The sequence below is a fragment of the Aquarana catesbeiana genome, linkage group LG06, assembly GCF_042186555.1.
Source record: "Aquarana catesbeiana isolate 2022-GZ linkage group LG06, ASM4218655v1, whole genome shotgun sequence".
Lineage (NCBI taxonomy): Eukaryota > Metazoa > Chordata > Amphibia > Anura > Ranidae > Aquarana > Aquarana catesbeiana.
In genome coordinates this window covers 418,035,035-418,058,498 of record NC_133329.1, presented here as the reverse complement: position 1 = coordinate 418,058,498, position 23,464 = coordinate 418,035,035, and the positions used below count along the sequence as shown (strand labels likewise).

General features: G+C 52.6%; 1 protein-coding gene across 1 annotated transcript in view; it reads left to right on the top strand.

Moving 5' to 3' along the window:
* Nucleotides 1-23,464, top strand: part of DPP10 (dipeptidyl peptidase like 10) — a 286,712-nt gene that overhangs the window by 212,993 nt on the left and 50,255 nt on the right. Inside the window, exon 11 of the mRNA XM_073634583.1 lies at nucleotides 13,576-13,699. Within this exon, the coding sequence (XP_073490684.1) occupies nucleotides 13,576-13,699 (124 nt within the window). The remainder of the gene's footprint in view (nucleotides 1-13,575; nucleotides 13,700-23,464) is intronic.

Below are 23,464 nucleotides of genomic sequence, written 5' to 3'. Positions count from 1 at the left end.
TGGTGGTAGATTAGATTGGTTGGTGGGGGGGGTGGTGGAAGATTAGATTGGTTGGTGGGGGATGGTGGTAGATTAGATTGGTTGGTGGGGGATGGTGGTAGATTAGATTGGTTGGTGGGGGCTGGTGGTAGATTAGATTGGTTGGTGGGGGATGGTGGTAGATTAGATTGGTTGGTGGGGGGGGTGGTAGATTAGATTGGTTGGTGGGGGATGGTGGTAGATTAGATTGGTTGGTGGGGGGGTGGAAGATTAGATTGGTTGGTGGGGGATGGTGGTAGATTAGATTGGTTGGTGGGGGATGGTGATAGATTAGATTGGTTGGTGGGGGGGTGGAAGATTAGATTGGTTGGTGGGGGGGTGGAAGATTAGATTGGTTGGTGGGGGATGGTGGTAGATTAGATTGGTTGGTGGGGGATGGTGATAGATTAGATTGGTTGGTGTGGGGGGTGGTGGTAGATTAAATTGGTTGGTGGGGGATGGTGGTAGATTAGATTGGTTGGTGGGGGAGGGGGTGGTAGATTAGATTGGTTGGTGTGGGGGGTGGTGGTAGATTAAATTGGTTGGTGTGGGGGATGGTGGTAGATTAGATTGGTTGGTGGGGGATGGTGGTAGATTAGATTGGTTGGTGGGGGATGGTGGTAGATTAGATTGGTTGGTGGGGGGGTGGTAGATTAGATTGGTTGGTGGGGGATGGTGGTAGATTAGATTGGTTGGTGGGGGGGGTGGTAGATTAGATTGGTTGGTGGGGGGGGGGGTGGTAGATTAGATTGGTTGGTGGGGGATGGTGGTAGATTAGATTGGTTGGTGTGGGGGGGTGGGGGTAGATTAGATTGGTTGGTGGAGGGTGGTGGTAGATTCGATTGTGTAAGTTTTGCCCCCTTACATAGAAATGAAGGGTCTATAATTTTTATCATAGGTGTATTTTATATGATAGAGACAGAATATCAACCAAAAATCCAGAAAAATCACACAATACAAATGTTATAAATGAGTAAAATAAGTATTTGATATTTGTGTCCTGGAAATGTGATATAATCACAGCTCTCTTGTATAATGCCGGGAAGTGCGCTCGTATATCTCCAAGTGACACAGACAGATGTTGGGATCATGTTGAGCTCAGCAGAATCCTCCCTAGGATGAGCAGCTCCTTTTATTTATACTGTAAACATGAATAACAAAAGAGGGTGGTGGCTTCAGAATCAGCCAATCAGACACTGTATTGTTTCAAAAGAACCAATCACACACATGTATTCAATAATTCTGCCCCCCCACAGACTGGCTCCAGGAGGTGCTCATGTGGTACACAGATTAGTCCTGTCAATGTAAGAAGGTTCTCCTAACGACAACTCGTTATGTGTATAAAAGACACCTGTCCACAGAATCTCTTTCTTCCATCCAATCCTCACCATCATGGGGAAGACCAAAGATCTGTCAGAGGACGTCAGGGAGAAGATTGTAGACCTGCACAAGGCTGGGATGGGCTACAAGACCATCAGCAAGAAGCTTGGTGAGAGGGTGACAACTGTTGGAGCGATTATTCACAAATAGAAGAAATACAAAACCATTGATCGTCCTCAGTCTGGAGCTCCATGCAAGATTTCTCCTCATGGGGTGAGGATGGTCATGAGAAAAGTGAGGGATCCGCCCAGAACTACACGGGAGGAGCTTGTGAAGGATCTCAAGTAGGGATGAGCCGAAATCGCAGCAGAACATCCGAACACGCAAACATTTTTAAAGTCTATGGAACCCGAACGTGAAAAATCAAAAGTGCTAATTTTAAAGGCTTATATGCAAGTTATTGTCATAAAAAGTGTTTGGGGACCTGGATCCTGCCCCAGGGGACATGGATCAATGCAAAAAAAAATTAAAAAATAGATGTTTTTTTGGGAGCAGTGATTTTAATAATGCTTAAAGTCAAACAATAAAAGTGTAATATCCCTTTAAATATTGTAGCTGGGAGGTGTTTATAGTATGCCTGTAAAGGGGCGCATGTTTCCCGTGTTTAGAACAGTCTGACAGCAAAATGACATTTCAAAGGAAAGAAAGTCATTTAAAACTCCTTGCGGATGTAATGTCCGGTCCTGGCAATGTGCATTGAAAATCATTGAGAAAAATGGCATGGGTACCCCCCCCCCATTACCAGGCCCTTTGGGTCTGTTATGGATATTAAGGGGAACCCCACACCCAATTTTTTTTTTTAAATGGCGTAGGGGGCCTAGTAATTCTGTGAACAGAATTATATATACTATACAGCCTGCCCTATATACTCTGAAGAAAATGAGGCCTTAGGTGTTGGTGGTACCAGAACACTGCAAGCCATCACAGTTACTCTTGTTGAGCGCAGGAACAAGCCCTGCTGTGATGTACTATATCAAAAATTATAATTACATGCCATTGCTGAACAGGGACAGAAAAATTGGGCCTTTGGTGGTGGTGGTGCCACAACACTGTAACCCCTCACAGATACTCTTGTTGAGCGCAGGAACGAGCCCTGCTGTGAAATATTAGATCAAAAATTGTAATTACATGCCACTGTTAAACAGGGACAGAAAAATTGGGCCTTAGGCAGTGGTGGTGGTGCCCTAAACCAAAAATATTGTTGGAAGCTAGCATCATCAAGGTTAAGTAGGAATAGGATAGTCACTCAGCATAGGCAGTATTCAAGGGATCCCACATCCATAGAAAAATCAGTTACATCAGCATCAGGTGCTTGATAGCTGCTGATCCAAGACTGATTCATTTTTATGAATGTGAGCCTATCAACAGAGTCTGTGGACAGGCGCACTCTATGATCCATTACAAACCCTCCAGAAGCACTGAATGTGTGTTCAGAAAGAATGCTGGATGCAGGACGGGCCAGTAGAGCTCAATTGCATATTGAGCAAGCTATGGCCAGTGGTCCATCCTCAAGACCCAGTAACCCAGTGGATGGTCTGTTGGAAAGGTCTCCAAGTCTGATCTTGCCCCTAGATATTCCTGCACCATACAATGCAGATGCTGGTGATGGTTGCTTGAACCGATCAGACCTTGGCACCGAGGACTGAAAAATTGTCTAAAGGCATCGGTCAGCAGGCCACCTTCTCCACCGCTCTTCCTCTGACTGACCGAAGCCTCAGCAACACACTGTCCAGCACCAGGAAATTGTAACCTCCCAGGGTCTGGAAACACGTTGCACAAACCTTTCTTCAAGGCCTCCTGAAGATGTTTCATCCTCTGCAAAGGCAAGATGAGTTCTGCAACCCTACCCTTGTAACGTGGATCAAGAAGGTTTGCCAGCCAATAATAATCCCTCTTCTTGATACCACGAATCTGAGGGTCCTTTTGCAGGCTTTGCAGAATCAGGGAGGCCATGCAGCATAAATTTACAGAGGCATTTGATTCGGAGTCCTCTGGGTCACTAAGGATCACATGATCCGTAACAACCTCCTCCCAGCCACATACAACTCCTTGGGTTTCTGGGGACTGAAAACCATCCCTTGAAGACTGCTGCTGAGTGTGATCCTCCTCGTCCATGCTGACACAATCCTCCTCCTTCTCCTCCTATTCTTCCTGTGTGTTTGGCAGCCCCGCAGGAATACTATCTGGATAAAGGGGGCCTTGAGAGGTAAGGAAGTCCCCCTCTTCTTCCCACTGTTCTGCCTCAAGTGACCTGTCCAATATTCCAGGAAGCGTGTGCTCCAACAGGAAGACTAGAGGCACAATATCACTGATGCATGCACTGTCACTGCTCACCATCCTTGTGGCCTCCTCAAATGGTGACAGGACAGTGCATGCATCCTTGATCAGTAGCCACTGGCATAGCCAAAAAAAGCCAAGATCCCTGACCCTGTCCTGGTGCCATACTCACACACAGTGCTGGGACAAGGCCATTTGGTGCCCAGGGCGAAGATGACAAACTGTGCCCCCCACCCCCTGTTTTTAAGAAAGAATGATGTTTCAAAACAAAAATGTAGTTAAAACAATGCAAATTCAATTAATTATTACCCACACACAGTATTGCCCCTTCACATATCACCCCCATAGTATTGCCCCTTTACATATCACCCCACACACAGTATTGCCCTTTACATATCACCCCACACACAGAATTTCGCCCTTTACACTACCCCCCCCCCCCCCGCACAGTATTGTCCCTTTACGTATCACCCCACACATAGTATTGCCCTTTACATATCACCCCACACACAGAATTTCGCCCTTTACACTACCCCCCCCCGCACAGTATTGTCCCTTTACGTATCACCCCACACACAGTATTGCCCCTTTACATATCACCCCACACAGTATTTCCCCCTTTACATATCACCCCACACACAGTATTGCCCCTTTTACACAACCCCTCCACACTTTTCATATTAGCAAACTGGTGATTGGCTGCTAGGACCGCCTCCTAGCAGCCAATCACCTCCCAATTAACGTGATAGGCAGCTACCGTTCTCGACGCAGTGCTGGTCCTGCCCCCAGTGTGGAATTGTCCCACCTCCCGCCGTCTGCTCCTCTCTACTCTGCAAATGATAGCGAAGGAGGCTGGGGACAAAAGCGGTAATTAAATGGTGCGGCGGTCCAGAAAGAGCAGCACCGCGGGCCGCCATTTAGTGATGCCCATAGAGGAAGAAGAAGAGGAGGGGGTGGAGGAGAGAGCTGTGGCAGAATCACCACTAGCATGTTGGAGGCGTGGTGGTGGAACAAGCTCCAACAACACTGAACCCTGTCCTGCATCCTTCCCAGCTGCCAGCAGAGTTACCCAGTGCACCGTGAAAGAAAGGTAACGTCCCTGTCCATGCCTGCTGGACCATGAGTCAGTGGTAATATGCACCTTACTGCCCTGTCCAATGAGGCCAAGACATTGCCTTCCACATGCTGGTAGAGAGCCGTAATTGCCTCCTGTGAAAAGAAATGGCGTTTTGGATCCTGCCATTGAGGTACAGCACATTCACAAATTCACGGAAGGGGGCAGAATCTACCAGCTGAAAAAGCAGCAGTTGCAGTGCTAGCAATTTGGCCAAGCTAGCATTCAGACGCTGAGCATGTAGATGGCTGGGACCGAATTTCTTTTTACGGTTCAGCAACTGGGATAGGGAAATTTGCCTGCCAAAATTAGATGGAGGTGTACTGCTAGCAGATTGGCTGCAAGTACTTGGGACTCCTATTGCTATACCTTCATTCCTCTCAGTGCAGGTTTCTGAGAGGACTGGAGGTATAGTGGGGTTGGAGATCCCAGATAAGGAGCAAGGAGAAGTCCGTCTTTTTCTTTGATGTGGTTCTTTCAAGTGCTGTTGCCAACGGACTGCATGGGAGGTCGACATATGTCTGGTCAAGCATGTGGTGCCCAAGCGGCTGCTGTTCTGGCCACGCTTGATACGCTTCAAACATAGTTTGCAAACAGCAATGGTGTGATCTGCTGCACACGTGTCAAAAAAGGCCCACACCAAAGACCTTTTCAAAGTCAGCGGGGATTCAGCAGCGCCTGAGCTCTGCGGTGTGATGCAATAGGGTGGCTGCCCTTAAGCTGCCCCCTAGAGGACATCCTGCCTTGTTGGAGATGTGCCTCCTCCTCCTCTCTTCTATCAGGCACCCAAGTAGAGTCAGTGACCTCATCATCCCCTCCCTCCTCATCACCGGAGCAAACTTGGCAGTATGCTGCAGCTGGGGGAACATGACTGCCATTTTTTTGTCCTTCTTGGTCACCCCCTCTCTCTAGGCTCACATTACTCCCTTCCTCAACTTGGGAACCAACATCGGAGCCTTCAAATCGCTGCGCAACCTTCAGCAGCATGTACCCAACACTGTGATCGAATAGTTCGGGGGACTACTCCGTGCATGATGGTGGGGCAATGGAAGGAGTGACTGTGGACAAGGAGCCAATGGAATAGGCCACTTTGGGAGCTGTGTTGGAAGGCAACTACTCTGAGCCTGGGTGACAGAGGATGAGGAGGATGAGGACGGCTTTGTTATCCACTCCACCAACTCTTCTGCATGTTGTGGCTCAATACGGCCAGCTGCCGAAAAAAAGGACAAACATGCCCCACGGCCATGTGCTGAGGATGCACCGTGTCCCGTGTCACGGTCCTCGGCCTGGACTCCCGGAGGTGGGAACAGGATCCCCATCAAAGACAGGGATCCTGCCCCCCCCTACCCCCGAAAGGTGGCAATTGTGGCACCGGAGGGGGAGAGGAGACAAATGAGAGGAAGTTCCACTTTTGGGTTGAACTCCGCTTTAACTCGACTCGCCGTGTTTGGAGGAAGGAAAATGCTGACTATGACCCTAAGAACACCATCCCTACAGTCACACACCATCCCTACAGTCACACATCATCCCTACAGTCACACACCATCCCTACAGTCACACACCATCCCTACAGTCACACATCATCCCTACAGTCACACATCATCCCTACAGTCACACACCATCCCTACAGTCACACCATCCCTACAGTCACACACCATCCCTACAGTCACACATCATCCCTACAGTCACATCATCCCTACAGTCACACACCATCCCTACAGTCACACATCATCCCTACAGTCACACATCATCCCTACAGTCACACACCATCCCTACAGTCACACATCATCCCTACAGTCACATCATCCCTACAGTCACACACCATCCCTACAGTCACACATCATCCCTACAGTCACATCATCCCTACAGTCACACATCATCCCTACAGTCACACATCATCCCTACAGTCACACACCATCCCTACAGTCACACATCATCCTTACAGTCACACACCATCCCTACAGTCACACATCATCCCTACAGTCACACACCATCCCTACAGTCATCATCCCTACGGTCACACACCATCCCTACAGTCACACATCATCCCTACAGTCACACATCATCCCTACAGTCACATCATCCCTACAGTCACACACCATCCCTACAGTCACACATCATCCCTACAGTCACATCATCCCTACAGTCACACACCATCCCTACAGTCACACATCATCCCTACAGTCACACACCATCCCTACAGTCACATCATCCCTACAGTCACACATCATCCCTACAGTCACACACCATCCCTACAGTCACATCATCCCTACAGTCACACACCATCCCTACAGTCACACATCATCCCTACAGTCACACATCATCCCTACAGTCACATCATCCCTACAGTCACACATCATCCCTACAGTCACACACCATCCCTACAGTCACACATCATCCCTACAGTCACACACCATCCCTACAGTCACACATCATCCCTACAGTCACACACCATCCCTACAGTCATCATCCCTACAGTCACACACCATCCCTACAGTCACATCATCCCTACAGTCACACACCATCCCTACAGTCACACCATCCCTACAGTCACACATCATCCCTACAGTCACATCATCCCTACAGTCACACATCATCCCTACAGTCACACACCATCCCTACAGTCATCATCCCTACAGTCACACACCATCCCTACAGTCACATCATCCCTACAGTCACATCATCCCTACAGTCACACATCATCCCTACAGTCACACATCATCCCTACAGTCACACACCATCCCTACAGTCACACATCATCCCTACAGTCACATCATCCCTACAGTCACACACGGAGGTGGAAACATTATGCTTTGGGGCGGTTTCTCTGCTAAAGGATGTCGTGGATAAACCACCATACTCTTTTTCGTTAATAAGCACCCATTCAGTCTAATGGTATAATACATCTTTAAATAACCGTTTCTCCCGCACTTCCCCAGTAAACAGACACAATCACCATCTCAGCTCCATCGCTCCTTCATCTGCCCTCATCTCTTCCTGGGAGCCAACCTTTATTCATATAACAAATAGAGCTTCATGATTTCACAATCGATCAATCAAGCACAGGCATTCCCTCAAACAGGAGGGGTTATACAACAACCAATGAACAATAACTAAGGGGAGTCTTATGGGCGTGTCTGGGCGGGGGCAGCATGTATGATTTCCCGCCCCCTGTCTCTGTAAGCTATCCTCAGCTAGACAATGGAAGCCGCATGGCTGGGTTAAGTCATGGACGCTGTACGACCATAACGCACCCAAAGACTCCCGTTTTTACAGTTTTTTTGTGAATCCTTATTCTGCGCTGTTCAGAGAACAAAACATACCCGGACTATACTACTGTCTCTGTGGACAAGAATGTAACGAAATGTCCCACATTCCACTTGAATGCTTTCCTCATATACCACTTCCTGCAAGTCTGAATATAGATATCAGATATTCCAACTGCCCACAAGCACAAAATAAGACGATACTTGTTTAGTTGCTGAACATGGACTGTTTTATTTGAGATGACACACAAATATATACAGCAGGCTTACAATAAGAACTGTAACCAGAGACCTAATTAACATGAGCTAGTTATCTAACTCCTTCATACAATAGCAAGGTTAATTAACACAAACAACAATGGGTGAAATACTCTTAGAAGCCACACTAATAGACAACAGGAGACCCAGGGCTTTCCAGATCTCATTAATCAGCATTCCTTTCACATACATCTGCTATATGGGTCCCAAGCATGCAGAGACCATCATGGCCTCCTTAATAATGTCCTTTTGCATTACATAACAGAATATCTTCCTAAATGCTTGTATCTCCCTCAAATCCCAGGGCCCATAGTCGATAGGCAAAAGGCTACCATTCAGTCCCCTCCAATAGCCTCTGTCCCGGGTGAGTCTGTCACATTTCTCCCCCATCAAACGTTGACTAACAAGGTCCCAGACCTCCATCTGGTCTGGACATGCGTTAGGCAGAGTGAACTCACATAGTCAGTCTGCACGATCTCCATTCTTGGCTGCAAGGAATAGTTGACCTCAGTAGGTGTGGGGCAGAGGTTATTGACTCTATGTCCACCTGCCAGGGCTTCAGCTGGGTGGTTTTTAACATACCGGGGCTCGGTCTGCTGCTGGGCAGAGGGGCCCCAGCTTCCTGAAGTTGTAGAGACATTGTAGGTGCTAGGCAGAGGCCAGCGGTGCTCTGCCCTGTTGCCAGCGATTCAGCTGGGAGTAGCAGCTTTACTACATCAGCTTGTCGCCAGAGAGAGGGGCCAACTGCCCCGGCTCCCTGGAACTCCACAGTTGTTGCCGGTGCTGGGCAGAGGTTGGTAGAACTCTGCCCTGTTGCCAGCACTTCTGCTGGGGACTTGACATCCTCCGCTCTGGCTAACCGTTGGGGCAGGAGGCTGGATTCCTCCACTCCCAAACTGTGTAGCTGCCATTGGGGAGGTGAGCCGGCTGCTTCCTTTTCCATTCCCTCATTTGGCTGCTGGAATGACATGTCAATGGTACTGTCTCCCAGGTGCATGGATATTTGCTGGGGAGGAAAGACCGCTTCCTCCACCCTGACCAACTGTTGGGGAGGGACGGCGAACACCTCCTCTCCCCCCTCTCCCTGTATCCTGATCTGCTGCTGGGAAGTGACCATCTCCTTCTCACCCTGAGCCTCTGGAACTGCCACAGATGTGGGGCAGAGGTCTTGGACCCTTTGTCTGGTTGCCAGCGCTTCAGCTGGGGACGTTCCTTGTGACTCCACAAATACTTCTGTTGGTGCTGGGCAGAGCACAGTGAAGTTTGGCCCTGATAACAGCTCTTCTTCTGCTGGAGGCTCATCAGGTTGTTCTTCCTCAGCAGAAAAGTCTATCAAATCCCCTATCTCTATAACTGGTGTCTGTGGATAGAGGTTCACCATCTCCTGTCCATGGAATCCAGAAGATGCTATCAGTGCTGGGCAGAGGTTAGCAGAGCTCTGCCCTGTTGTCAGCACTTCAGGTTTGGGGACGGCAATCTTCAGATTTTCCACTGCCGATTCTCTGGCATGCTGCTGGACAGGCACATTCCTCCATCCAAGATCATCCCATGCAGAAACAGGATCATCAAGGTCAGTCAGCACTTGCTGCATCCGCCATAAGACCTCCGCCTCCATAGCTGCGGGGTCAGGTGGGCAAAGCACACTATTACTCTGCCACATTGTCAACTCTTCAGCCAGGATTTCAGAGTTGCCAACTGGTATTTCCTGATAGTCCCAGGCAAAGGGAGCCCCACCCTGCTGCTGAGCAGAGTCTAGCAGCCGTCTGTAGGCGATCTCTAGCTCCCATTCCTGAACGGCCAGAAACTCCAAATCTTCCAGTGCCCAGGAATCTTCTGAGATGTTCAGTAGCCCTTCTCTGAAATCCATGATTTTGTCCACCCGCCACTCCAAATCACTCCCTGTCAGCTTCACAAACAACAGTCCCAGGCCGCCGTAGCTTAAGCCTTCCGTTGGGCTGTCATCCGCTATCCAGGGACATGCTTGGGATACATGTCACCGGAGGGCTCTGTAGCTCTCATCCAGCTTCATCTCTGCCCAGACCAGCCTGCTTAATTCAGCTGGAAGAAAATTTTACAGCGCACACAAAACTTTGTGTGCACTGTAAAATGTTCTTCTACTGTATGATCTTATGACTGCACCATCTTTGATGAGAGGGTGTGCCCCCCAAATATCTTGTTTGCTTAATTCAGCTGTCTGCTCCTTTTCTCCCAAAAACAGCACCTGCAGTCCGTATTGCGACCAGTACCTTTCCTGGATGGAGGGGAGAACTTTTCCCTGGTGTCGCTGCTCACGGGCTAGAGCTTCCTTCCAGAGTTTGCAGCGAATAGAATCACACCATCCCAGCAGGACTCCGATACTGGTCCTCTGTGCTGTATCTGCATCTCTCGCAACCTCCTTCTGAATTCCTCATCCATGGCGGCTGGTATCTGGACCTCTCCTCTCATGCTATCCGGACCTTGGATCCAGGTGGAGGTTTGGATGTCCCAGACTGCAGGAAGCGTCCCACTGCTTGCCACCAATGTAACGAAACGTTCCACACTCCGCTTGAGTGTTTTCATCATACACCACTTCCTCCCAGTCTGTATACAGATATCAGATATTCTAACCGCTCACAAGCACAAAACAAGACGATACTTGTTTAGTTGCTGAACATGGACTGTTTTATTTGAGATGACACACAAATATATACAGCAGGCTTACAATAAAAACTGGAACCAGAAACCTAATTAACATGAGCTAGTTATCTAATCATTTACCCAGACGAGGTGACTTAGAGATATGACCTCTCAGGGTAGACTTCACATCTCCTAGCTCACTGACTATACAATACACATTATCATAAATATCAACACAGAACTCCTTCACACAATAGCAAGGTTAATTATCACAAACAACAATGGGTGAAATACTCTTAGAAGCCACACTAGTATACAACAGGAGACCCAGGGCTTTCCAGATCTCATTAATCAGTATACCTTTCACATACATCTGCTATATGGGTCCCAAGCATGCAGAGACCATCATGGCCTCCTTAATAAATGTCCTTTTGCATTACATAACAGAACATCTTCCTAAATGCTTGTAGCTTCCTCAAATACCAGGGCCCATAGTCATGTATCCGGGTCCTCCAGGGCTCATAGTCATGTATCCGGGTCCTCCAGGGCCCATAGTCATGTATCCGGGTCCTCCAGGGCCCATAGTCATGTATCCGGGTCCTCCAGGGCCCATAGTCATGTATCTGGGGCCTCCAGGGCTCATAGTCATGTATCCGGGTCCTCCAGGGCCCATAGTCATGTATCCGGGTCCTCCAGGGCCCATAGTCATGTATCCGGGTCCTCCAGGGCCCATAGTCATGTATCCGGGGCCTCCAGGGCTCATAGTCATGTATCCGGGTCCTCCAGGGCTCATAGTCATGTATCCGGGTCCTCCAGGGCCCATAGTCATGTATCCGGGTCCTCCAGGGCCCATAGTCATGTATCCGGGTCCTCCAGGGCCCATAGTCATGTATCCGGGTCCTCCAGGGCCCATAGTCATGTATCCGGGTCCTCCAGGGCCCATAGTCATGTATCCGGGTCCTCCAGGGCTCATAGTCATGTATCCAGGTCCTCCAGGGCTCATAGTCATGTATCCGGGTCCTCCAGGGCTCATAGTCATGTATCCGGGTCCTCCAGGGCCCATAGTCATGTATCCGGGTCCTCCAGGGCCCATAGTCATGTATCCGGGTCCTCCAGGGCCCATAGTCATGTATCCGGGTCCTCCAGGGCCCATAGTCGGTAGGCAAGAGGCTCACATTCAGTCCCCTCCAAAAGCCTCTGTCCCGTGTGAGTCTGTCACAGAGAGATTATCTGCAGGTATATGTCATGGCACCCCAAATATGTTGATTAGGCATACAGGGGTGACACGAGCGCACATCCGCTAAACCGATAATGACATTGCAAAGCGAACACATGCCACCCCAGACGATCGTTCTGTGCATCACACAGGGGCCCTTCTCTGGCGGACGTATCCTCACTCCGCAAACACTTCTCTACATCCCCAAGGAGCTTTCGACTACCAAACAGATCTCAACCAGCGTCAGTCTGTCCCAGTCAGATCTTTAGAGGGGGTTGCGGGAAAACTAACACTAGGAGACACTATGACAATACATATTAAATACATCTTCATAAAATTTCAACAACAGGGTACAGGCCGACTTTGCTGCATTGAGGGGCCAATGGACGGGGTCATGTATTGTAAGATCTTGGAGGAGAACCTTCTTCCCTCATCCAGAACACTGAAGATGGGTCATGAATGGGTCTTCCAGCATGACAATGACCCAAAACAAGGAGGGGCTCCAGAAGAAGCACATGAAGGTCATGGAGTGGCCTAGCCAGTCTCCAGACCTTAATCCTATAGAGAATGTATGGAGGAGATGAAACTTCGAGTTGCCAAGAGACCTTCAGGATTTAGAGAAGATCTGTAAAGAAGACAAAATCCCTCCTGAGATGTGTGGAAACTGATCACCACCTACAAGAAACGTCTGACCTCTGTGATCACCAACAAGGGTTTCTCCACCAACTACTAAGGGGAGCAAATACTTATTTTACTCCATTTATAACATTTGTATTGTGTGATTTTTCTGGATTTTTGGTTGATATTCTGTCTCTATCATATAAAATACACCTATGATAAAAATTATAGACTCTTCATTTCTATGTAAGGGGGCAAAACTTACACCATCTGCAGGGGAGACGATCGTTATCCCCCCCCCCCCCCAATGTACATTCATTATGTGAGACCGGGGGGACCCCCAGATTAAATGTTATTTATTCATACAGCATAGAGCAATTTTAGGAAAATACTGCATTTTCACCATTAGATGGAGCTGATGATCATAGGAAATAAATACTTCTTTATAATCATCAACTCCATCTAGTGGCGGCCAGGCCTGCCCCTCCCTCTCCCAGTCTGAGCTCCGCTGTACAGGGGAATACAGGAGGCTGATACCAGGTCACAATCTGGTACTTACACCTGATTGGCCCCGTACAGCAGCATTCAGAGTGGGGGGAGGAGGACTACGAATGACCTTTCCATTCTACTGCTGCTTCTTCATTATCCAATCAGATTCTGGGGGCGGGTCCTGATTCCAAGGGGGAGACATAGTGTCCTCCACCTTCTGCAGTGATTGTGTTTTCCTCCTGAAGACAAGATTGGGTGGAGGTGCTTTATCCTGTAATCTCAGCAGGGTGAGTGTGACGTGTAATCTGATCTCCCCTCCTCAGGGATTATTACATCACCATGGTGAAGTGGATCAGTAACACCAGAACGATCGTCCGATGGCTCAACCGACTTCAGAACATCTCCATCCTGACCGTCTGCGAGACCACCACCGGAGCGTGCAGCAAGGTGCGGGGGAGGGGATTGGAGGAGATTTTCCGGAGGATTTTCTGTGTATTTTGTTGTTTTAGACAACGAGCGATTTGATCTGTCCAATATTATTTGTTTTATTTTACTTTGTTTAAAAATCAAAAATACAGATAAAATAACTCCGCCCCACAGAAAACCTGTCTCCGCCTCTTCACATTTTTGGAATTTTCTTTCCCCATAATATAAATCTGAAACCACAGCATTGATTTTTTCCTTTATTTTGTTTTTTGATAATCATAAAAAGATCGTAAAATAACGACTTCTGCCCCTTTATGGCGAGGCACATTGAAAAGTGAGGAGATTGGTGAGTCAGCATTGATTCAGACACTCCAGTCCATTCATAAAGAAGTCCATTCATAAAGAAGTCCATTCATAAAGAAGTCCATTCATAAAGAAGTCCATTCATTAGATTCTGCCATAGAATACCATAGAGGGATTTTCTTTATTTATTGACTGTAATCCCTTCTATAGATAGTGATTGATGATGACTCCTCCCTCCTCCTTGACTGGCTGTCGCTATGTGTATATGGGAGGAGCCTGCACAGTGACTGGGATGGAGATAGCATACGGGTTTGCACCACCCCTGAGGTAGTACACAGAGCTCCTATGTACATGGAAGGACTGACATCATCACATCCCGCTCAGGACCAATGGCGAGGGCCCGCCCACAGCGCCCACCATTCTCTGTAATCCCGAGAGATGGTTGTGTGTGAAAATCCCAGAAATCCTCAGACCAGCCCGTCTGCCACCAACAACCATGCCACGTTCAAAGTCACCCAGATCCCCTTTCTTCCCCATTCTGATGCAGCAAGTCGTCTTCACCACCTCTAGATGCCTAAATGCATTGAGTTGCTGCCATGTGATTGGCTGATTAGCGATTGTACAGGGATCCGGTGAGTGTGTAAATCTGGGCGTATGATGGACGGGCGCCATGTGACTAGTATTGTGCGATTTGCTCCGTTCCCCCCATATGGGACTGCGATCCAATCACCAGCACTTATTATGGGTGTGACCTCTGACCCCGGGGACAAGCGACTCCCCGGAGAGGAACCGTGCCGCTTATCACCTTCTTACCCCTTCAAGAGGAAGACGGCAACAATGGGATCCCGGCACGCCGCACCTTCCCAAATTATATTCACCCCAAATACAGAGCGGGGGGGGGGGGGGGGGGGGGGGGATAACGATCATCTCTCCTGCAGATTGTGTAAGTTTTTCCCCCTTACATAGAAATGAAGGGTCTATAATTTTTATCATAGGTGTATTTTATATGATAGAGACAGAATATCACACACATGGGGTAAATACATATCCTCAGACGGGGGTTATATGGCGGTAATGGCCCTCCGTATGTCATGGTGGTTGATGCTCTCCCATTGGTCACCACACCCGGGTTGTATTATAGTTCAGGTGGTCACGGTGTTGGCTGGATGTCCAGACTGAGGGGAAGAATTCCTCTGGAGGGGGTCTGGATTGAGTGGAGGATTTCCTCTGGGGAGGTCTGGATTGAGTGGAGGATTTCCTCTGGGGGGGTCTGGATTGAGGGGAGGATTTCCTCGGGGGGTCTGGATTGAGGGGAGGATTTCCTCAGGGGGGGTCTGGAATAAGGGGAGGATTTCCTCAGGGGGGGTCTGGATTGAGGGGAGGATTTCCTCAGGGGGGTCTGGATTAAGGGGAGGATTTCCTCTGGGGGGAGGGGTCCGGATTGGGGGGAGGGGTCCGGATTGAGGGGAGGATTTCCTCTGGGGGAGGGGTCCGGATTGGGGGGAGGGGTCCGGATTGAGTGGAGGATTTCCTCTGGGGGAGTCTGGATTGAGGGGAGGTTTCCTCGGGGGGGTCTGGATTGAGGGGAGGATTTCCTCTGGGGGAGGGGTCCGGATTAAGGGCAAGGGGTCTGGATTGAGTGGAGGATTTCCTCTGGGGGGGTCCGGATTGAGTGGAGGATTTCCTCGGGGGGGTCTGGATTGAGGGGAGGATTTCCTCTGGGGGGGAGGGGTCCGGATTGAGTGGAGGATTTCCTCTGGGGGGTCTGGATTGAGGGGAGGATTTCCTCGGGGGATCTGGATTGAGGGGAGGATTTCCTCGGGGGGGTCTGGATTGAGGGGAGGATTTCCTCGGTGGGGTCTGGATTGAGGGGAGGATTTCCTGGGGGGGGTCTGGATTGAGAGGAGGATTTCCTCGGGGAGGTCTGGATTGAGGGGAGGATTTCCTCGGGGGGTCTGGATTGAGGGGAGGATTTCCTCTGGGGGAGGGGTCCGGATTAAGGGCAAGGGGTCTGGATTGAGTGCAGGATTTCCTCTGGGGGGGTCCGGATTGAGTGGAGGATTTCCTCGGGGGGGTCTGGATTGAGGGGAGGATTTCCTCTGGGGGGGAGGGGTCCGGATTGAGTGGAGGATTTCCTCTGGGGGGGTCTGGATTGAGGGGAGGATTTCCACGGGGGATCTGGATTGAGGGGAGGATTTCCTCGGGGGGGTCTGGATTGAGGGGAGGATTTCCTCGGTGGGGTCTGGATTGAGGGGAGGATTTCCTCGGGGGGGTCTGGATTGAGAGGAGGATTTCCTCGGGGAGGTCTGGATTGAGGGGAGGATTTCCTCGGGGGGTCTGGATTGAGGGGAGGATTTCCTCTGGGGGAGGGGTCCGGATTAAGGGCAAGGGGTCTGGATTGAGTGCAGGATTTCCTCTGGGGGGGTCCGGATTGAGTGGAGGATTTCCTCGGGGGGGTCTGGATTGAGGGGAGGATTTCCTCTGGGGGGGAGGGGTCCGGATTGAGTGTAGGATTTCCTCTGGGGGGGTCTGGATTGAGGGGAGGATTTCCTCGGGGAATCTGGATTGAGGGGAGGATTTCCTCGGGGGGGTCTGGATTGAGGGGAGGATTTCCTCGGTGGGGTCTGGATTGAGGGGAGGATTTCCTCGGGGGGGTCTGGATTGAGAGGAGGATTTCCTCGGGGAGGTCTGGATTGAGGGGAGGATTTCCTCGGGGGGTCTGGATTGAGGGGAGGATTTCCTGGGGGGGTCTGAATTGAGGGGAGGATTTCCTTGGCGGGGGGTCTGGATTGAGGGGAGGATTTCCTCTGGGGAGAGGGGTCCGGATTGAGTGGAGAATTTCCTCTGGGGGGTCTGGATTGAGTGGAGGATTTCCTCTGGGGGGGTCTGGATTGAGGGGAGGATTTCCTCGGGGGGAGGGGTCCGCATTGGGGGGAGGGGTCCGGATTGAGGGGAGGATTTTCTCTGGGGGAGGGGTCCAGATTGGGGGGAGGGGTCCGGATTGAGTGGAGGATTTCCTCTGGGGTACTGGATTGAGGGAAGATTTCCTCGGGGGGGTCTGCATTGAGGGGAGGCTTTCCTCTGGGGGAGGGGTCTGGATTGGGGGGAGGGGTCCGGATTGAGTGGAGGATTTCCTCTGGGGGGGTCTGGATTGAGGGGAGGATTTCCTCAGGGGGGGTCTGAATTGAGGGGAGGATTTCCTCGGGGGGAGGTCTAGATTGAGGGGAGGATTTCCTCTGGGGAGGGGTCTGGATTGAGGGGAGAATTTCCTCTGGGGAGGGGTCTGGATTGAGGGGAGGATTTCCTCTGAGGGGGGTCTGGATTGAGGGGAGGATTTCCTCAGGGGGGTCTGGATTGAGGGGAGGATTTCCTTGGGGGGGTCTGGATTGAGGGGAGGAGTTCCTCGGGGGGGTCTGGATTGAGGGGAGTATTTCCTCTTGGGGGGTGTCTGGATTGAGGGAAGGATTTCCTCGGGGGGGGTCTGGATTGGGGGGAGGATTTCCCTGGGGGGGTCAGGATTAAGGAGAGGATTTCCTCGAGGGGAGGTCTGGATTGAGTGGAGGATTTCCTCTGGGGGGGTCTGGATTGAGGGGAGGATTTCCTCGGGAGGAGGTCTAGATTGAGGGGAGGATTTCCTCTGGGGAGGGGTCTGGATTGAGGGGAGGATTTCCTCTGGGGAGGGGTCTGGATTGAGGAGAGGATTTCCTCTGGGGGGAGGGGTCCGGATTGAGGGGAGGATTTCCTCGGGGGGGTCTGGATTGAGGGGAGGATTTCCTCTGGGGAGGGGTCTGGATTGAGGGGAGGATTTCCTCTGGGGGGGTCTGGATTGAGGGGAGGATTTCCTCGGTGGGGGTCTGGATTGAGGGGAGGATTTCCTCGGGGGGGTCTGGATTGAGGGGAGGATTTCCCTGGGGGGTCTGGATTGAGGGGAGGATTTCCTCTTGGGGGTCTAGATTGAGGGGAAGATTTCCTCGGGGGGGTCCGGATTGGGGGGAGGATTTCCCTGGGGGGTCTGAATTGAGAGGATTACCCTGGGGGGGTCTGGATTGGGGGGAGGATTTCCCTGGGGGGTCTGGATTGAGGGGAGGATTTCCCCTGGGGGGGTCTAGATTGAGGGGAGGATTTCCTCGGGGGGATCTGGATTGAGGGGAGGATTTCCTCGGGGGGGTCCGGATTGGGGGGAGGATTTCCTCGGGGGCGTCTAGATTGAGGGGAGAATTTCCTCTGGGGAGGGGTCTGGATTGAGGGGAGGATTTCCTCTGGGGGGGTCTGGATTGAGGGAGGATTTCCTCGGGGGGGTCTGGATTGAGGGGAGGATTTCCTCAGGGGGGGTCTGGATTGAGGTGAGGATTTCCTCGGGGGGGTCTGGATTGAGGGGAGGATTTCCCTGGGGGGTCTGGATTGAGGGGAGGATTTCCTCGGGGGGGTCTGGATTAAGGGGAGGATTTCCTCTGGGGGGAGGGGTCCGGATTGGGGGGAGGGGTCTGGATTGAGGGGAGGATTTCCTCTGAGGGGGGGGTCCGGAATGGGGGGAGGGGTCCGAATTGAGTGCAGGATTTCCTCTGGGGGGTCTGGATTGAGGGGAGGTTTCCTCGGGGGGGTCTGGATTGAGGGGAGGATTTCCTCTGGGGGGTCTGGATTGAGGAGAGGATTTCCTCTGGGGGAGGGGTCCGGATTGGGAGGAGGGGTCCAGATTGAGTGGAGGATTTCCTCTGGGGGGTCCGGATTGAGTGGAGGATTTCCTCTGGGGGGGGTCTGGATTGAGGGGAGGATTTCCTAAGGGGGGGTCTAAATTGAGGGAGGATTTCCCTGGGAGGAGGTCTAGATTGAGGGGAGGATTTCCTCTGGGGAGGGGTCTGGATTGAGGGGAGGATTTCCTCAGGGGGGTCTGGATTGAGGGGAGGATTTCCTTGGGGGGGTCTGGATTGAGGGGAGGAGTTCCTCGGGGGTCTGGATTGAGGGGAGTATTTCCTCTTGGGGGGTCTAGATTGAGGGGAGGATTTCCTCGGGGGGTGTCTGGATTGAGGGAAGGATTTCCTCGGGGGGGGGGGGTCTGGATTGGGGGGAGGATTTCCCTGGGGGGGTCAGGATTAAGGAGAGGATTTCCTCGAGGGGAGGTCTGGATTGAGTGGAGGATTTCCTCTGGGGGGGTCTGGATTGAGGGGAGGATTTCCTCGGGAGGAGGTCTAGATTGAGGGGAGGATTTCCTCTGGGGAGGGGTCTGGATTGAGGGGAGGATTTCCTCTGGGGAGGGGTCTGGATTGAGGAGAGGATTTCCTCTGGGGGGAGGGGTCCGGATTGAGGGGAGGATTTCCTCGGGGGGGTCTGGATTGAGGGGAGGATTTCCTCTGGGGAGGGGTCTGGATTGAGGGGAGGATTTCCTCTGGGGGGGTCTGGATTGAGGGGAGGATTTCCTCGGTGGGGGTCTGGATTGAGGGGAGGATTTCCTCGGGGGGGTCTGGATTGAGGGGAGGATTTCCCTGGGGGGTCTGGATTGAGGGGAGGATTTCCTCTTGGGGGTCTAGATTGAGGGGAAGATTTCCTCGGGGGGGTCCGGATTGGGGGGAGGATTTCCCTGGGGGGGTCTGAATTGAGAGGATTACCCTGGGGGGGTCTGGATTGGGGGGAGGATTTCCCTGGGGGGTCTGGATTGAGGGGAGGATTTCCCCTGGGGGGGTCTAGATTGAGGGGAGGATTTCCTCGGGGGATCTGGATTGAGGGGAGGATTTCCTCGGGGGGGTCCGGATTGGGGGGAGGATTTCCTCGGGGGCGTCTGGATTGAGGGGAGAATTTCCTCTGGGGAGGGGTCTGGATTGAGGGGAGGATTTCCTCTGGGGGGGTCTGGATTGAGGGGAGGATTTCCTCGGGGGGGTCTGGATTGAGGGGAGGATTTCCTCAGGGGGGGTCTGGATTGAGGTGAGGATTTCCTCGGCGGGGTCTGGATTGAGGGGAGGATTTCCCTGGGGGGTCTGGATTGAGGGGAGGATTTCCTCGGGGGGTCTGGATTAAGGGGAGGATTTCCTCTGGGGGGAGGGGTTCGGATTGGGGGGGAGGGGTCTGGATTGAGGGGAAGATTTCCTCTGAGGGGGGGTCCGGAATGGGGGGAGGGGTCCGAATTGAGTGCAGGATTTCCTCTGGGGGGTCTGGATTGAGGGGAGGTTTCCTCGGGGGGGTCTGGATTGAGGGGAGGATTTCCTCTGGGGGGTCTGGATTGAGGAGAGGATTTCCTCTGGGGGAGGGGTCCGGATTGGGAGGAGGGGTCCAGATTGAGTGGAGGATTTCCTCTGGGGGGTCCGGATTGAGTGGAGGATTTCCTCTGGGGGGGGTCTGGATTGAGGGGAGGATTTCCTAAGGGGGGGTCTGAATTGAGGGGAGGATTTCCCTGGGAGGAGGTCTAGATTGAGGGGAGGATTTCCTCTGGGGAGGGGTCTGGGTTGAGGGGAGGATTTCCTCTGGGGGGGTCTGGATTGAGGGGAGGATTTCCTCGGGGGGGTCTGGATTGAGGGGAGGATTTCCTCAGGGGGGGTCTGGATTGGGGGGAGGATTTCCTCAGGGGGGTCTGGATTGAGGTAAGGATTTCCTCAGGGGGGGTCTGGATTGAGGTGAGGATTTCCTCGGGGGGGTCTGGATTGAGGGGAGGATTTCCCTGGGGGGTCTGGATTGAGGGGAGGATTTCCTCGGGGGGTCTGGATTAAGGGGAGGATTTCCTCTGGGGTGAGGGGTCCAGATTGGGGGGAGGGGTCTGGATTGAGGGGAGGATCTCCTCTGAGGGAGGGTTCCAGATTGGGGGGAGGGGTCTGAATTGAGTGCAGGATTTCCTCTGGGGGATCTGGATTGAGGGGAGGTTTCCTCGGGGGGGTCTGGATTGAGGGGAGGATTTCCTCTGGGGGGTCTGGATTGAGGAGAGGATTTCCTCTGGGGGAGGGGTCCGGATTGGGAGGAGGGGTCCAGATTGAGTGGAGGATTTCCTCTGGGGGGGTCCGGATTGAGTGGAGGATTTCCTCGGGGGGGTCTGGATTGGGGGGAGGGGTCCGGATTGGAGGGAGGGGTCCGGATTGAGTGGAGGATTTCCTCGGTGGGGTCTGGATTGAGAGGAGGATTTCCTCTGGGAGGTCTGGATTGAGGGGAGGATTTCCTTGGGGGGTCTGGATTGAGGGGAGGATTTCCTGGGGGGATCTGAATTGAGAGGAGGATTTCCTGGGGGGATCTGAATTGAGAGGAGGATTTCCTTGGGGGGGTCTGGATTGAGGGGAGGATTTCCTTGGGGGGGTCTGGATTGAGTGGAGAATTTCCTTGGGGGAAGGGGTCCACATTGGGGGTAGGGGTCCGGATTGAGAGGAGGATTTTCTCTGGGGGAGGGGTCCAGATTGGGGGGAGGGGTCTGGATTGAGTGGAGGATTTCCTCTGGGGGGTCTGGATTGAGGGGAGGTTTCCTCGGGGGGTCTGCATTGAGGGGAGGCTTTCCTCTGGGGGGAGGGGTCCGGATGGGGGGGAGGGGTCCCGATTGAGGGGAGGATTTCCTCTGGGAAGGGGTCTGGATTGAGGGGAGGATTTCCTCTGAGTGGGGTCTGGATTGAGGGGAGGATTTCCTCGGGGGGGTTCTGGATTGAGGGGAGGATTTTCCTGGGAGATCTGGATTGAGGGGAGGATTTCCTCTGGGGGGTATAGATTGAGGGGAGGATTTCCCTGGGGGGGTCTGGATTGAGGAGAGGATTTCCTCTAGGGTGGGGTCTGGATTGAGTGGAGGATTTCCTCTGGGGGGTCTGGATTGAGGGGAGGATTTCCTAAGGGGGGGGTCTGAATTGAGGGGAGGATTTCCTTGGGAGGAGGTCTAGATTGAGGGGAGGATTTCCTCTGGGGAGGGGTCTGGGTTGAGGGGAGGATTTCCTCTGGGGGGAGGGGTCCAGATTGGGGGGAGGGGTCCGGATTGAGGGGAGGATTTCCTCGGGGGGTCTGGATTGAGGGGAGGATTTCCTCTGAGTGGGGTCTGGATTGAGGGGAGGATTTCCTCGGGGGGGGGTCTGGATTGAGGGGAGGATTTTCCTGGGGGATCTGGATTGAGGGGAGGATTTCCTCTGGGGGGGTATAGATTGAGGGGAGGCTTTCCTCTGGGGGGGTATAGATTGAGGGGAGGATTTCCCTGGGGGGGTCTGGATTGAGGAGAGGATTTCCTCTAGGGGGGGTCTGGATTGAGTGGAGGATTTCCTCTGGGGGGGGTCTGGATTGAGGGGAGGATTTCCTAAGGGGGGTCTGAATTGAGGGGAGGATTTCCCTGGGAGGAGGTCTAGTTTGAGGGGAGGATTTCCTCTGGGGAGGGGTCTGGGTTGAGGGGAGGATTTCCTCTGGGGGGAGGGGTCCAGATTGGGGGGAGGGGTCCGGATTGAGGGGAGGATTTCCTCGGGGGGTCTGGATTGAGGGGAGGATTTCCTCTGGGGAGAGGTATGGATTGAGGGGAGGATTTCCTCTGGGGGGGTCTGGATTGAGGGGAGGATTTCCTCGGGGAGGTCTGGATTGAGGGGAGGATTTCCTCGGGGGGGTCTGGATTGAGGGGAGGATTTCCCTGGGGGATCTGGATTGAGGGGAGGATTTCCTCTGGGGGGGTATAGATTGAGGGGAGGATTTCCCTGGGGGGTCTGGATTGAGGAGAGGATTTCCTCGAGGGGGGTCTGGATTGAGTGGAGGATTTCCTCTGGGGGGGGTCTGGATTGAGGGGAGGATTTCCTCAGGGGGGGTCTGGATTGAGGGGAGGATTTCCTCTGGGGGGTCTCGATTGAGGGGAGGATTTCCTCTGGGGAGGGGTCTGGATTGAGGGGAGGATTTCCTCTGGGGGTCTGGATTGAGGGGAGTATTTCCTCTGGGGAGAGGTCTGGATTGAGGAGAGGATTTCCTCTAGGGGGGGTCTGGATTGAGGGGAGGATTTCCTTGGGGGGGTCTGGATTGAGGGGATGATTTCCTCGGGGTGGTCTGGATTGAGGGGAGGATTTCCCTTGGGGGTCTGGATTGAGGGGAGGATTTCCTCTGGGGGGGTCTAGATTGAGGGGAGGATTTCCTCGGGGGGTCTGGATTGAGGGGAGGATTTCCTCGGGGGGGTCCAGATTGGGGGGAGGATTTCCCTGGGGGGTCTGGATTGAGGAGAGGATTACCCTGGGGGGGTCTGGATTGGGGTGAGGATTTCCCAGAGGGATCTGGATTGAGGGGAGGATTTCCCATGGGGGGGTCTAGATTGAGGGGAGGATTTCCTCGGGGGGGTCTGGATTGAGTGGAGGATTTCTCTAGGGGGGTCTGGATTGAGGGGAGGATTTCCCTGGGGGGTCTGGATTTAGGGGAGGATTTCCTCGGGGGGGTCTGGATTTAGGGGAGGATTTCCCCTGGGGGGGTCTAGATTTAGGGGAGGATTTCCTCGAGGGGGTCTGGATTGAGGGGAGGATTTCCCTGGGGGTCTGGATTTAGGGGAGGATTTCCCTGGGGGGGTCTGGATTGAGT